Source organism: Hemibagrus wyckioides, linkage group LG24 (assembly GCF_019097595.1).
Source record: "Hemibagrus wyckioides isolate EC202008001 linkage group LG24, SWU_Hwy_1.0, whole genome shotgun sequence".
Taxonomy (NCBI): Eukaryota; Metazoa; Chordata; class Actinopteri; order Siluriformes; family Bagridae; genus Hemibagrus; species Hemibagrus wyckioides.
In genome coordinates, this window is record NC_080733.1 from 12,898,004 (window position 1) to 12,914,886 (window position 16,883).

Sequence of the window (16,883 nt, forward strand, 5' to 3'; positions counted from 1 at the left end):
AAAAAGGAAGCCATCACTTCTCCAGACCTTTAAAGGTTCTCCAGTGGAACAAACCAAAGAACGATCTAAGGTGCTAGATGAATGTTTTAATTATTATTATAATTATTTTACACATCTACTTTGCTAGGTGTACCTCTCACTAAAAGAACAAACCCCTGTGAATCAGCTCAGCTTTTTCCCTTAAAGATTACAGACTTGGGCCAGGGCTAAATCCAAACACCTGGATGAGTACCAAGCATTGCTCATTTTTTTGTCTGTTTTTTTTTCTGGCTTGTTTGACTATGGACTTATGTGCCTGTTTTGCATGATTCTATTTTAGCATTTCCTGTCTCAGGAAGACAACCCTTGATTTTTTTTTTATGTCCGTTTTAGTCTCCTCTTCCCTTTTCTATACAGAGCTTTTGTGAAAACACACCCAAACTTCTCAGATCTTTCAAAAACAAAATGTTCAGTGCAAGTCATTATTCCTGACAACTTTCTATCAATTTATTTGTCCCAAAACTCAGGTTAGTTAGCCATGTATGTATAACCACAGCCAATTTAAATAAATGCATGCTTATTAAGGTACTTTTCGTTGTGTAGTGAATGGCTTGAAGATCAATATCTATAACAGATATGTGATCTTCAGTGGTTTGTCCAGCACTTTTACCTCTTGTACACAGTACTGAAACAGATCCACTTTCAAAGCTTCAACATTCATGCTAATACCGACATTAGCCACTGCGCTTGTTACTTCATAGATTACTAACTTGCTGACCTGAGTTTTTCCTGTAACTTTCTCAAATGATAGCAGCAACCAACTGCTATCTTCTCACACATGATTAATGAAAATACAGCACCAACCAACAAATTAGCACAAGAATCGCTAAACGTGTATATTTAACTTGTTTTTGAGTGGAACTTTCCTTTAAATTTGTTTTTCAAACTTCAAACCAAACCAAACCCCAAATGTCAAACCAAAATCTTTCCATTTCCATTTTCTGAGGTAATGAAGGATTAGTGTGCATTAACAAGTAGCCTGCTTCAAAGCATCCAGTGTAGAAAACATAACAAGGCTCCCTTTCATATCTTTAGTCCTGAATGAAACAACAGCAAGAACAACAATGAAAAAGAAACCATAGAGAATTTCACAGCAGTGTGTGAGAGTGTGAGAAAGTATTCACTACTGACTAAAGTTATGGGTCAAAAAATTTTTTTGACCCCTTAACTCACTTTAACACAAGACTGGATATCCGTGTGTAGGGGGAAATGTAATGTATGGGAATGGTCATAATGATGAAACTTGTGAAGAGTTAATGTGTGAGGACCTCCTACTCTGATTTGGCTGAAAAAGTGTTCCTCTGAGGCCAAAAGAGAGCCATACAGCAGCCAGGCTCAAGCACCAAATGCAAAACAGATGGCAGAGAGGGAGAGAGAGAGAGAGCGAGCAAGAGAGAGAGAGAGAGTGAGAGAGAAAGAGAGAGAGAGAGAGAGAGAGAGAGAGGATACTGCTGGTTCCAGACAAACTCAATGTAAACAAACATCTCAGTGACAGATGAGAGAAGGTGGGTTCAGGCTGTGTTCCCAGGCCCTCTCAGTTACTCCCTCTTATGCCTTCCTTATGTTCTTCTGTTCTCACAGCTGAATGTGTGGGAGGATGCAGCTACTGTTCACACACATTACCCCATTCTGTGGTTGAATTACTTAACGTGCTTGTTCGAATGTAACAACAGCAAACGTTACAGTACAATTATTTGCCATTGTGTGCACAAAAAAGCAAGTGGTTTTATGCAGCTGCATCACTGTGAACGTCTATATAACCACTTATTTCTAGGATTAAAGATGTGTGTGTGTGTTTGTGTTTGTGTTTGTGTGTGTGTGTGTGTGTGTGTGTGTTTGTGTGTGTGTGGTGGGAAATTCTACTTAGCTAAATGTGTCACATCACTGAAATGTAACGAAGAGCTGTTCTTTTACAGTGAAGTGCCGCCATCTTGTGGTCAAACTCAGAAATTAGGAAATGTACCAGTTTGGTGGAGCCTAAAATGCACTGGTGTTCCTTTCAGCCAGCCATTTAAGTGTATCCAAGTATTTAGATTATATGCATTATGTATAACAGGGAATGGCATGTACCACAGACTTGTGTCATGAGAAATTTGTGTCTGTCTTCATAGTCAAAGATATTAGTTATTCAAGTACAGGTAGCTATTGTGTTGCTATAGTTTGGATCCACTTATCCTCTTAGAAAGAAGGGTCAGTGAAAATCTATACAAACTTCTTATATCTCATCACCTATAACCTATAATATAGCATGTATATGCTGATAGGTTTGGTCTCCACCAGAAGGCTGATATTCACTTATCCACAGGGTATGAGCGCTCACGGAATGGTTTGATGAAAAGTTGATGATGTAGATCATATACAGCTTATTACAGTACTGCTGCTCTCCATCATTATCATGAGACCATGAGTTGAAGGAATAATCAGTTCCAGTTATAAAGGCTTAATCATTTAAGGATACAAGTTATTGGAGAATATTTGTATTAGGTAAAGTGTTACTTGTGATAACAAAGGAAACGTCTGTGAAATGGAAATGAATCTATTGTTCATTTTGGCCTAGGGTGTGCAAACATTTGCACTCAAATGATAAAATTATCCAAATGAAAATTGATTAATAGCTACGTTGTTATATATATATAGTTCAGTAGACTGTTTTGTTATGTACAACAAATATTTGCTTAATATCTAAGTATATGTGAATGCAATTTCCTTTCTACTCTTTCTGTCTTCATAGATAAAAAGCCATACACCTGCGACCACTGTGACTTCAGCACCGCTGACTCAGCTGCCATGGTGTCCCACATACGCATTCAACATGCAGCTATCAGCAACGAGGCCTTAACCAGCATGATCACCCAAAGTCACACTCCTTCCACCAGCCACAGTGGCTTCCCCAGGCTGAGGAACGCGCTACTCCAGCAGCCCTATTGGCCCTACACCACCTCCACCCACCAAGAGAGGGCAGCACTAAGCAGCACAGCACCTTGCACCAAGAACGGTGATGAGAACGAGGATGAGAAGAGCAAAGAGCAGGGAGAGGCCAGTTCTGACAAAATGGATGCCAGCTTATTGAATCTTTCTGTGGAGGCTGAAAGTGACAAAGCTGGAGCTCTAGACTCAGTACAGAATGGTCTAGTGAGGCATCAGTGCCCATACTGTTCCCATGCCACACTGTACCCTGAGGTTCTCTGGATCCATCAACGAATTGCACATAAAATTGACAGCACCACTCTGATCCCTAAATGGGCTCCTAAAAATGGCGTTAAGGGACCCAAGTCGATTCTTGATTTCAAGAGACGCACCGGACCTCCTCCGTTTCTTGAAGGCAAGGACTGCCCTCCGCTGCCTCAGACACGAATCCTCCGCACAAGTCCTCCTGAATTAAGCCCTGGAGGGACCAAGGACAAACCTCAAAGCAGCAGCGCTGAATCCACTTACTCACAAAGCAAGGGTCAACATTCTGGACGACTGTCACACTCCTCTAAGCAAAATCCCAGCAGGTCCCGGATAGATGAAGTCAAGAACTCCAAGAGCAAAGCGGATACCAACCAATATTTCACTTCATCGACAAGCAGAGCAAGACCAGCACCAAGTCCCCAAAAGACTGGAAGCCCAAAGACAGGAAGCAGACTAATGGAAAGTAGCTTGCTGCCCCAAGAGGGACTCCGCTTCATGCTCACCAGCAAGCACAATGCCTCCGAACAGAGAAGTCCCAAACCTCAGACTTCCAGCCGATCTGACCCTCCAGCCCAGGATGCAGACAGCTCACCTGGATTTGACCTCTGGAGTAGGCTCAGTCTAGGTGGATCGTCCTCACACTCTCAAAATAAAAAACAGCAGACAGGAGAAAGTCCAGGAGCTCTTACAGACATCTACAGTTTCTTGAAGAATTGCAGCCCTCATGATTTGGCAGCGCTTTATCATCACTGGGGCTTTAGTAACATGATGATGGAGCCAGCAGGTAAGAACAGGAAGTACTCTGAATGAAAGGTTTCCACATGTCACGTTAAAACATTGAAAAGGGGGGGGGGCACAAAAGTTTTAATAGATAGAGGAAATGAACACTTTTGCCCAAAATGTATATTCTAGAAATGTATATAATGTGAAATGTTTATTTACAAAACATTCTCTTTTTGATTGACATTTCTTTGAGAACACACTCAGAGTCGTGGTTAGTGATTCTGGTACGTTCTGTAGTTTTATTATTCCTGTGAGAAGCTAGCACACATCTACCATGCTGATGTCTGGGACATCGTTAGCATAGTGACAGTGGTGTTCAACTGGAGAAAATATTCCATATTTTCAGTGTTAGCTCAGAAAAACAAAACAGGAAGAGCTTTTTTTTCCAATAACGTTAACTGTCAATAATGAAAAATCTAATGTGGAAGAAGTGGAGACAGCCATGCAGCTCTAAAACACTTCTTCTTCTTCTTCTTCTTCTTCTTTTATAGCAGAAACTATAGCAGAGGCTTCGCTAATTAGCAGTCTAATTTTAAAGATTAATATGCAGGTTGTCCTGGGATATGATTTTTCCTTTAAATACAATCCCTAATGTCAACAAATAAAGAAATATACGATCATCAGCTAATGCAGGTTTGAAATCAAATTTTCTTGGCATTCAGGAGTTTGTTTTAATTACTAAATCATTTGCTTTTGGAACTGAATTCAGATATAAGGACTCCAAATGTTCAGATAGTTATTTTAGTGTTCTTGTATATGAAAGAGGAGCTAATAATTGCACTGGAATAGGAGTGAGTGATTAGCATGTGACAGACAAATTTTAATATATGTCAGGTTCAAATACATAACAATTGTAAGATTGGCCATGATTGTACAGTAATTAGCATATTTATGCATATTTTTAGACAAAAAAAATGCTTCTTGTTACTTTGTCTTATTTCCATTTTTGCATTATTTGCATCTTAGCGCAACAGGGAAAAAAAAAAGAAAGCAGCATGCAAGAAAAGCAAATAAGGACAGGAGGAATCAAGGGCAAACATATTTGCCTAATGAGACGTTCTTGCTTACTGAAGCATCACTTTAAAGTGACTTCATTTATTAACTTGTTGCACAGCTATCGCCTGTCACTCCATAACTGATCTGCGTTTACACAACACAGCGGGATACACTGAATAAACATTCATTAAAACATTATTGCACTTGTACATCACACATATTAAATGCTGATGGTTTCTAAGATTCAGCTGGCTTCTCATATGCATGCTTTTTTTCCAGGCAACATTTTAATTGACTTTTATCCAAGTTATTTATTTGTGCTCATTGTCCCTTATTTAATTAACATCTTATGTTGTATTTGTCATTATTATTATTGTATCATTTACTGGAATCATTTCCATTTTTCTTTTCTTTTTTTTTTTTTGCCAGGGTTTGGGGGTGTTAAGCTAGAATAAAAAAAATGAAAAAATATATAAATAAAAAGCAGGTATCTGTCCAGGCGTAATAGGCATAGGGTTGAGAAAACAAGAAAGCATTCGTTTGGGTATCAGGAAGGATTTTATAAAGAACCTTTAAGGATTTTCCTAAAGGGAAAAATCAAGGAAGTCGTTAGAGATTTAGATTCATGGTCCAAATCACTAGAAATCACTCCGATGTTTTTTTTTATGGAATGAACACATAAAGCAATTTCATATTGAATACAGGAAAAACAAATAATCCTGAACAGACATTTTAGACATTGAAACTAGAACCTGTCAAAGCACAAAATAAATAAAAATACAGCAAATTTGCAAAAAGACCAAACAGGGCTTAAGTAAAATTATGATCTTGGCCTGACACGGAACAGGTGAGAGTAACAAGTCACTAGGACAAGCTGGTAGTATGCAGGAGACAGAGACCTCTGGTGGCATGAGGTGGGATCCCCGTGTGCTGATGTGACACACCAATACACACCACACACAAACACCCGGCCTCAAAAGGTTAATGGAACTATTGAGTAATGTCTTCATCTTTATGCAAACTCTTAAAATGTGCAAAAACATTTCAGACAGCTATCGCTGAGAGGCATTTTAAACAACATGCTTCCAATGCCATGGCAGGCAATCTCTGAGGGCTCACAGTGCCTCAATGCTACAAATATGCAAAGCAGCCCAGAGAGGGGAAGAGAGAGAGTGAAAGAGCAAGAGGAGTCAAATTAAGCCACCAGCTGCTTTGGAAAAAAAAATGGTGATTACTGACTCTCTCTCTCTCTCTCTCTTTTTTTCCTCCGCACCTCTTTGCTGCAAGACAATTTGTGGGGCTGTTGTCCGACGCAGCCAGGGTTTGAGTGTTAAACTACACAGAGACAGAGGAAGTTCCTGTCAGCTGTCCAGCCTGATATCATCAGGCTCCACTTTAGCCCTTTAAGTCACATACAATACAGTGACCTTTCTAACATCGGGCTTCCCTTTTGTTCATGCCGTCCGCTGCTCTTCCTGTTAGCGCAGCTCATGCATGCTAATAACTTGGAGACTCATGTTTACGAAAGGTGGCCTGGTTTCGCTCTGCCACCAACACTCTCAGTCACAGCTTGTCACCACGACAATGCAGGGCCGCAGGGGTCAGAGCAGGTAGAGGCAACCAGTGCCAAGTGACGGACACGAGCCAAGAGGACAGCATTTCTGTGCGTGCTCTTTTTTACCAGCCCTGAGGGGGAAGCGTAAAGGCGGACCACTCCAAGTTCCACTTCTGTTCCCGTTTCTCCGGCGGGCCCTTCTGCTGCCACATGGGTGTCCTAGCAAATCGGCCGAGCGGACGAGGCTTGACAGAGCCAGAGCGACAGGCAGGAAAAGAGCATCCAGCTGCTCGGCTAGAGGAGAAAAGAGCAAAGGCAGGGGAAGAGAGAGAGGGAGAGAACAGGAGGGAGGGCAGAGAACGAGAGAGAGGGAGAGAATGGCACACCTGACATGTGACATGGTAGCGTAGATGAGGGCACATCACAGGGCGAGGCTTTTAATTCACTGTAATTTATGCGGTTGTGTGGGGCCTTGTGTGTGTCAGCCTGTCAGAACTGCTCGCATGATGCAGCCAGACAGCTTCTCATCCAGGCCCTCAAGGTAGCTCACATAATGACACATAAGACATACTAATGATGTTTGCTTCTCTTTCTGTCTCTCGCTCTCTCCCTGTCTTTCTCTTGCGGGATATTTCATACGATCCAACTTAGTTTTCCTCTTCTTTCTCTTTGTGTGTGTGTGTGTGTGTGTGTGGGTTTTAGGTATGGCGAGGTCAGGGCAGAAAGAGGGAGAATACATCTGTCCAGTGTGCGGGAAGAGCTTTAGCCAACCCAGTCATTACCGTACACACATGAGATCTCATACAGGTAAGGACTTTTTCTTTCCCGGATTGATGATTCCATGATTGGGGTGCCATTTGTTTCCTATTTAGTGAATCAAGTCTGTGTGCATGTTTCTCTGTGAATCTCTTAAAACAGTATAAAACAGAGTAGTATTTTTACCTGCTCCACTCGACTATACCTACATTTTAGGCTGAAATCTCAACATTAAACACTTTAAGGATCTCATTAAAGTTGGATTCATGTAAAAATCTATTTAATATCTGATGCCTGAGTACATTTTAATTTTACCCTTATTCAAGTTTTGTTACTCAAAATATTGTTTACTCCTATAAAATATTCTGAATATTCTACAATTCACATCTTAAGCAGCATCACGTTAATTTCCCGAAGGTAATAGAAAGAAGAAAATAGGGGTTTTTTTTGCCTGATTTTGCTGTAATTTTTTTTTTGTTGATAATAAAATGCTTGTTTCCTTAATATTTTTAATTCTGAATTTTTAACAGTTCTAAAGTTTGATGGTACCGCAGTCATGGAATCGCTTTCTAAACACACAAACACAGACGATTTACACTATGTGATAAACCCTTTCCATCGGTAAACACTGAAACTGAATCACCAGGCATCAAAATTCTGAAATCACATAAGCTCAAGTCACCGAGTTCACATTTCTTTGTGTCTGTGTGTCAGTGCAGTTGTGAGTGATCTCTCTGTCCTTGGATGAGCTGGCTTACTTTTGTTTCACCTCCAGAAACATATTTGTGTTTGACTTATGTGGGTGAGCTGACGTTTCACTAATCTGACAAAATATCCACCAAAGTGTAACAGTCCTCCCAAGCCAAGCTACACAGTAACATAGTGCATTCATATTCTTCAATGCCTACATAAATATTATTAATAGAAGATATTGTGGAGATAAGGGCATACTTCGTAGTATTAAAAAAAAACAAGGAATTAAAAATCTCAAGAGCAGGATCGAATTCTGAATGCTAGAAATGACAGTCAGTGGTGTAAAACATTATGTAAAAGATCCTTGGGGTTTGCTTTGGGAGGAAATAAACCATCTGTAGTGTGTTCACTTTAAAACACAGGACAGTGGTATTGAAATCTTTGATTTGGAAAAAGTGATTTTTTTTTTTGTTTTTTTTGCTCAGACTTGAATTCCCTAAGAATTTCCTACAAAATCTATAAGCAAAGTCTTGCTGAAACCCGGTATCTTTCATTAAAAGAGCAGACTTCTGTTCACTCAGTTAGACTGGAAGCACTTAGGCAAGCAGGCAGCACAAGAGACGTGCGAGTTCTTTTAGAAGAATGTGCGAAGGTTGCTTGTGTTAGCCAGCCTGATCCCCAGTGACAGAGGCCAAATGCTACATTATACAGAAAGAGGCTTCTCTCCACGCATGGAGTTATAATCAATGTCATCAGTGATTGCTTGCTTCAGTGTTAGTGTCCAAATGAAATGGGGCAGGGGCCCCAGGCCTCCATTAGCATATGCTAACTCTGTATGTCAGCCTAAATTGGTAGTTTCAGCTCACTGTCTGCTGCTTCTGCTGCACTAACCGGTGATGCTAATCTAAGGCTAATGCTGGATGAGCGTGAGTCTCTTGCACGGTCAGGCTGCCGGCTGCTCTTAAAGGAGCTCTTACTTTAAAATCAGTATTTTATTTCAGATTCAAAATGTAAATCATAAATATGTTACAAGATGGCATCTGTCTTTTATTGGAAGGAGAGGGAGCCAAAACCAGCAAAGAACTTTGGAATTATGAGGCAGTAGATTTGCAGTCTTGATTCGTGAATGAAAAAAAAAAAAAAAAAAGCTGCCAGATGGCTAGTGCAAAGGCTGACATACTAATCCGAGCATGTGTGATGTATCTGAGGACACTGTAGCAATGAAAATGCCAGTGTTGTATTATTCATATTTGAACATACGACAACACACATTTGTCAATTGCAAAAATGACTTCCATAATTCCAGATCCTGTTTATTCTAGAAAAATGCTAGGCATCTATCTCAAAGAGCCATAGTTCTATATAGCTGAACATTTTGAATACAAATCCCATAAATGCAAAAATACCTTATGTAAGAAGCAGTTTTAAATTTCAACACATTCTTTACAGAAATAATAATAATTAAAAAAACAGATTAGTAAATTTCCTTTAAAATCTAAACCTGTAAACCAACAAACATTATGTTCTGGCTGTAAAACCTGGCACTGGATTGATGTTTTTCTACCAGATGATAAAGTAGAGCATCCTTGTACAAAACCAACAAGATTGCCAAATTCCTGGTATAATGATTAATCTAATCACCTAACCAATCTACCCACAAAGGAATACTGACCAGTCCACTTTAACGAAACCCTCCTGCAGAAAGAAGGAAGGAGCCTGTATTTTTCACATATACATTACAGCACAGTGAGTCTTTTCTTTGTATATCACAGCATGTTTGGAAGCTGGGGTCAGAGCACAGGGTCAGCTATGATACAGTGCCTGGGGCAGAGAGGGTTACTCAACGGCTGAAAATCGGCATCTTGGGGGTGCTGGGGCATAAACTCCTAACCTCCTGATCAGTAACTCTCAACCTTTACCATTAATCCATCACTGCTTGACCAATCTGCTTGATCAATTTCACCCACTCCTTAATAGAGTTATTCATACCTTCCTCCGACATTTTGTAATTAACTTAGTTGTTTCTCAAATACAAAAAGATTAGTAACTACGGTGACCCTGGACAGGATAATTTGCTGAAGATGAATGAATGAACATGGCAACCCCCTGTGCAAGCAACCTGCTGTGGCCACCACTCTTCCATGTTAATGAACTTGGCCTTTTTTACGTCCCGTGAATTTCATATCTGACCGTTTGCTCCCATCTGCATATAAGAAAAAAAACTGTCCAGTCCTGCAACCTAGTCCCAATAAAAACCTCTACATGGCAGTCGAATACACACATATTCTCATAGGTTTCCAGTATGACCTTAACAAGGGTGTTGTCCTTATCCATTAATTCTGTGACAAGCAAACATTTGGTTTGTCAAACAAAAGGTCTATTTGATGCTGTAATATTAATCTGGTCACAAATCAGCACCTACAGATAAAGCATGAGACTCCTCAAAATGCTTTGCTGGTTGTATAGCAGGCAAGGCAGCTACCAAGATTACAGATATCAGACCATTCCAGGTAATCATATCAAAGGTCAGATCATACAAGGCTATGGGAGGTTGACATCACTAGGATGGCTTTTCAGGGCATAGCCCCTAAGCAGAATGTCTTCTCTGGTCATGTGAGTGGAGGAGGTCCATGTGAACCATCTGTGAGGTTGTCTCTATGAAGTCGAATGCCTCATGCCTCATTGTATGTCCTTATTCATTAACCATCATAAACCTTGAGCCAGTTGTGATGAGAATACTTGACTTGATTTTGAAGGTGTAGTTTGTTACATCAGTCACCACTGTTGCAGCAAAAAATAGCCAGTTTCTTTATTAGGTGTGAGCCTGAGATAGTAATCTAAGTTTGTCTAGAAATCAATTCAGAATGGACTTTGAGTAGCATCAACCCACCTTGTAAATGCTAGGAACAAGCTGAAGCTTAGGGTCAGAAAGATTTCTCAGGAAGCACAAACCCTGGAACTTTTGATTAGATAGTGGTCTCCATAGATCTATAGATTATTTGCATGATGGATAATTTAGCCTTAAACTGAAGACGGAATGGAAAGATAGTTGTCTTTCTTTCTTAAAATGAAAACATTGCTTTTCTTAGCTGTAAGAAATTTTCCTGTTGACATTCCTGTTACAAGGAGTCTGACCAGGACACTTTCTACGTGAGCATAAATCTCACAATGGACAAATGGTAGTTAGGACATGGTAGCTGAGTGGTTAAGACATTGGCGTGTTGCTGAGACTGTTGTAAGTTTGAAGCCCATGACCATCAAACTGCTACTGCTGAGCCCTTGAACAAGGCCCTCAGCTGTATAAATAAAATAAACGAAAATTGCCTTGAATAAGTGTGTTTTCAAAATGGTAAAATTCTTCCATGTAACTAATTGAATTTAAGTTTATTGTGAGTGCCGCTCAGTCAGGAAAATGGGAATGACAGTCTTGCTTTCAAGTTCATTCATAAATGATCTCTTCTAAAATCTCAGATGTACTGGCCTTGACCTTGACGTTCTTCTCCAATGAGCCTTAACCTGGCTTTTTAATCAGTGTGTCTTAAAAATGAGGAGCCAAGCTACAGCTGTTTATTTTTTGAGGTATGTCCTTTTAATCAGGCAATCTGCCTTTAGAAATACATGTCCCTCTTTTGTTAGTTGAAAAGAGGAAATCACATCATGGGCTATAAATACATTATTAGACAGTGAGACCGAATAAAAGTAATCATTATTGTGTCTAGATTGACTGTCTAGGCATGATCTGATCCTAACCATGTGACACATTGTATACAGATGTCCCTGACTGGAATCTTGTATTAGCACTTGGTGCAGTGACTGAAATCCTGACCTTTAAAACAGTAGGGAAGCCTGATTTTCTATGCACGTCACTAAGATATGCAGCACTGTCTAAGGCAAAGGCAATGAAATTATCTGTACTTTCAAAATAAGTAATAGAGATTGATAGCAGATGTTCCTTAAACATAAACCGTAAACATGTTTAATATTGTATGGGGCTTCAGTGAAGATGTCTCATCTTCCTAATCACATTCAAATATGACATATGTCGACTTTGCCATGTGTTATGTAGTCAATGAAGCAATAGAGACATTTGATCAGTGCTTGGGCATGGTCTGCTTCAGATCTAGTCACATGCTTGGATTTCAGCCTTTGGGGGACCTTTTTCGTCCTTCTGGCAGTTTCTCTTTTACAATTCTTTTAAAAGACTCCATCTAGCATCATGTTACATTCCCACAGGAGACTAAGAGCTCATGTGAGAGTGAGAACACTAACAATGTTAAGATTGTGGGTTGAATGGGTGGCACCATCTGGTTTATAGAACCAGAACAAACACAGAATATTTAGCAAGATAGTCTTACCCAAGAGAGAGAACACTAACATCACCAAAAGAAAAGTATAAATGAAAAACAGGACTACACTAGGTTTTATTTTAGCTAGCTAATCCACCAACACCAAAAGAATACTAAGGACATTAGGCTACACAAAAACACAATCTGTGTGTGATACAGGACCTGTTTCTGTTAGTACCTGATGTACATGATATGATGCTCTGTTATGATATGATAAAGAGATATTTGGTTTGTTTCTCTGATAGAAACCATGTTCTATGTAGAATGGGGAAACAGTGGGTTTCTAGTAGAACCATTTAGAAAGCTAGAACCATTAAAGAACCTGTTTATTTCTAGAAGTAGCACCTTTACACAGTCTCAGTACCATTTATTTATTAACATTCATTCATTGAAACAAAGCAGTGTTCTGCATAGTCTTTATAGACGTGTGTCTAATGTACATCTGTCATGGCGATACTCATTTAATAGCCCAAGAAAAAGACTTTTTTTCATGTTTGAAAAGTTTTGTTTTTAATTTTTAGTACTTTGTGTTCTTAGCTGGCCACCTTCTTCCTGCAGACCTGTTAGAGTGCAATGGACTCCTGGGAGTCCAACCTTTGCAGAAGCCCCCCAACAAGTATGTTGATTTTTTTGTTTGGGGAGGGTGTGTGAGTGCGTGTGTGTGTGTATGTGTGTTTTCATCTAGACCATTAGTACCATCTTCTACATACTCCACTGTATTGTGTGCTGTGATGTCGCTTCAGCTATTATGTGTGATCGCTATGACCACCGCTGCCACGCAACTTTCTAAAAATAAACAGGTCCCATTGTGCCCAGTATTCTGGAAAACTGGAAGGACAAATGTATTGCGTCTGCTTTAACAATAAGAGATGTGGCCTACTGCAGCAAGGGTGCCTTCCTTAATGAATTACCCCCTTTGCATGTGTTGCATACGACAAATGGTAAAATCAGGGAGAGAGGAAAGGTCAAATTAAATATGTATTCTAGCCTCTATGTGATGTACTGACAATAACCTTTAATGTAATTAAGTGGGTTGTGTTTTGGACGGAATTTCACTTTATTTTCCCCTGGGGAGCCAGGGCCGCTGCCCTGGGAGGAGTGCTCACTCTGGCTCAGACCTTATCATGCTGCTAGCGAGACTCAGATAGTCTTGATTAATAGTGTCTGTCTCCTTTTTTTTATAAGATGTGATTTATGATAATGCCCCCTTTTTCAGCCTCTCGGAATGACAATTATTTCCTAGTGGGTAATTCATTCATTTTTCAAAAATAATAATATGGAGCAAATGAATGGCAGACTCATTTGTTTTGCTCAGGTGTGGGGGGATATTTTTATGCAATTGCATGAGGACAACGCAGTGCATCAGTCTAATTAAGCAGAGAAAAGCGGGGCCGAGACAATTATACCTGTTCCGTTACTCTGAAGGAGATGGGCAAAAGCAAAAGCTTAGGTGTGTGCATGCCTGTCAAGTTTTCCTCTCAGTGCAAACTTCATGTGCCCAGACTTTCAACATCCACCATCGTTATGACGTTCTATGGCTCAGGGGAAGGTAGGCAGTGATACTCGTGTCTGTGGGTTTCTGTGTTTCTATGAGCAGCTGACAGAAACAGAAAACAAAAGGCTGACTTCCCCTCAGGGGGAACAGTCAACCGTCTCCATATGGCATGTCATCAGCTCATCAATCATGGCTATGGCCCCTCCTCCACCCCCTGCGCTCCCAACCTGCCTCTGTTTTCTTCCTAAAAAAGGAAAGTATCACTTTGACAGCCAGCTCACCGGCCAAAATCTCTCTCGCTGCTCGCAATGTCTCATCTTGACTCTGACCTCGGCCTGCCCTTGTGTGTCTCTGTTCCAGGTGAGAGACCGTTCCAGTGTCAGTACTGTCCCTACAGTGCCTCGCAGAAAGGCAACCTGAAAACCCATGTCCAGACTGTACATCGGCTCACCTTTGACAATGCCCAGTACCCTGACAGGAGGCTCCACCATGCCCCATCTGTTGACCACACACACCCTTCCAGTCCCGGATCATCCCACAGAGCGACCACATCCTGAACAGGAAAACCTCGGCTACACGGGTTAAAGAGGAGAACATGTCCATCCAAAGATCTGTTATCTCCTCCGGGGTAATGTGTTCACAGACGTAACCAAGGACGGCTGATTTAACGTAAACACTTAAGTGTATATATTGTAGTTGTTCGGTTGTCTTTAGTTTCAGGTTCTGTGCCAACTGTAATTGGAAGCCGATGTCAATGTTTTTTGACATGTGGAATTCTTTTGTTTCTTTGCAAACGAAACACCAATGTTTTTAATATGCTCCATTTTTCCTTCTTAACCTCGTAACTCATTTCCTACTCGACCGAAATGTTGAACCTGACGCAAAGTACTGTAGGTTTTTATGCACTGTCCTAAATTATCATCAGTGGATCCCTTACAAATGCTGCTTCCTTACAAATAATGGCCAGGATGATGTTACAAATTCAAGTGGTAGCCTTAGTTAGTGTTCTTGTGTGTTCGTATCTTTTACTCCTCAGGATTTCAGTTAGATACAATTCCAAAGTCTGTATTATGATGATGATTATTTTTTGTAGATTCATTGTGGTACTTCTACAGAACCTTCAGATTATCTTTCTGACATTATACACACGGTATGTCATTATGATTTCAGAGACTATGGTTTGTACAGTCTACAGTATAAAACAGTTAACATTCTTCAGTTTTCTGTTGGAAGAATCCATCAAAAAAAAAATTCAAAAAGTCAAAACTTTTTGCAGAAGATAGGATCCCTTGATTATCCAACAAAGCCATCAAGAACCTATCAAGGACCCTTTAGAAACCATGCATTATCAGTGTGGTAGGCATGTGAAAATTGGTGATACTGGGTAGCATGGGCAGTAGGCAGCATTACAATCTTATGGCCCCCGGGGTTCCTGGTTGAATCCTGTATGGAGTTTTCCATTCATTTGTTCTCCCCATTTTACTTTTGGTTCAATAGGTTTTTCCTACCTCCAAAAACAATACACGTTTGTTATGCTAAATTGCCCATCGGTGTGTATGCATGGCGCCCAGCAATGGTCTGGAATCCCATCCATGGTGTACTCCACCTCTCTGAACCCAGTATTCCTGGGATAGACTCCAAATCCACAGCAATCCTCTCTCAGTGCTCAGAGAAGATGTTTTGGTACATTCTTAGATAAGGGTTTCTTCAAGGCTTCATTGGATAATTAAGGTTTTTTAGGTTCCTAAAAGGCAGGTATCTACAAAGAACCTTTAAGGGCTCCACCACAAGGACAACCGAGAATATTTCTTAAAGTTTAACAGAATTACAATTTCTTAATTCATGGAAGCCAATGTCTTATAAAATCAATGCCGGTTTTCTAAAAAAAAAAAGAAAAAAAAAGCAAGTCTTAACATTATTGGGCCCAATATCTTTTTTTCTGAGATCAAATAAATGTGCAGAAATGTCTTATTTTCTGTGAAAGTCAGGAAATAATCCAATTTCTATTTTGTTTTGTGTGATTTACCTTAGTTTGAGTTTTGATTCTATCACTTACCATTAATTGTATCTTAAAATCTCAAAAGAAAAAAAAGATTTAAAAAAATACATCTGATGTAAGCTGATGGCACATAAGGACTTAAAGCCATGGTGGATTTTTTTCCCCCAATAGTCAAGTTATTGCTGGAGGACTTGATAATAAATGTACAGAACTGCAATTTCTCTGTTATTAATTCAGTTTAAATTATTGCATTATAGAAAACTAGCTTAATAGCTCTGATCAGATCTATAGATCAAGCGGTAGCGTGTTTTATAACGCCTTTAAAAAGCTTTAGAATGCCATATTTTTAGATGGTAAATACTTAAAGCAAGGAAATTCATGGCCATATATTTCTATGAATGTTGAATAATATACTTAGGTATTTACATATTTAGTAATACACGGTTGTGCAAGTTTCAATTACGTTCATATATTTACAGTAGTTGACAGTGAACATTTATCTTGATATTTCCTGATTGCAATGTATATGCTGAATCGTAATGAAGGAATACTTACTGATCCCACTCCCCAAAAAAAGAAAAAAAATATTTGTTAGCCTAAAGGCATCTCGATAATGTTATCCTGGTTACAGTCCCATTATATATATATATATATATATATATATATATATATATATATATATATATATATATATATATATATATATATATATATACATATATATATATATATATATATATATATATATATATATATATATATATATATATATATATATATATGTATGTATGTATGTATGTATATGTTCATTTGTCAGGTAGTTTTATCTAAAGTGATAGATAATATAAGGTTAAAGGTCAAATTTCCCTACACAACGGTGAACAGTGATCGTGTGCATGCGACGAAAGTCAAGTGATGAGTGACAAATTAAAGGAAAAATGTGTGTTAATAAGGAGTCGGGAAGCTCTCACCAGAACTCTGGAGCTGTACTGCAGGGATGAACGTTTTTTCTTTCTCACTGATGAAGAAATATTTTTATTTCTTTCA

The 16,883-nt window shown here is 39.4% G+C and overlaps 1 protein-coding gene across 4 annotated transcripts in view; it reads left to right on the forward strand.

Annotated features, from left to right (window-relative positions):
- znf516 (zinc finger protein 516) overlaps window positions 1-16,492 on the forward strand; it is a 42,217-nt gene extending 25,725 nt beyond the window's left edge. For 3 of the 4 annotated variants that reach the window (XM_058377770.1, XM_058377771.1, XM_058377769.1), the window contains exons 3-5: window positions 2,771-3,997; window positions 7,250-7,354; window positions 14,198-16,492. In XM_058377770.1, coding sequence (XP_058233753.1) covers window positions 2,771-3,997; window positions 7,250-7,354; window positions 14,198-14,394 — 1,529 coding nt within the window. In that variant the 3' untranslated portion in view covers window positions 14,395-16,492. Of the gene's footprint in view, window positions 1-2,770; window positions 3,998-7,249; window positions 7,355-12,879; window positions 12,959-14,197 lie in introns of all 4 variants that reach the window. The other variant, XM_058377772.1, reaches the window with a different exon arrangement.
- Window positions 16,493-16,883: the final 391 nt, after the last annotated feature.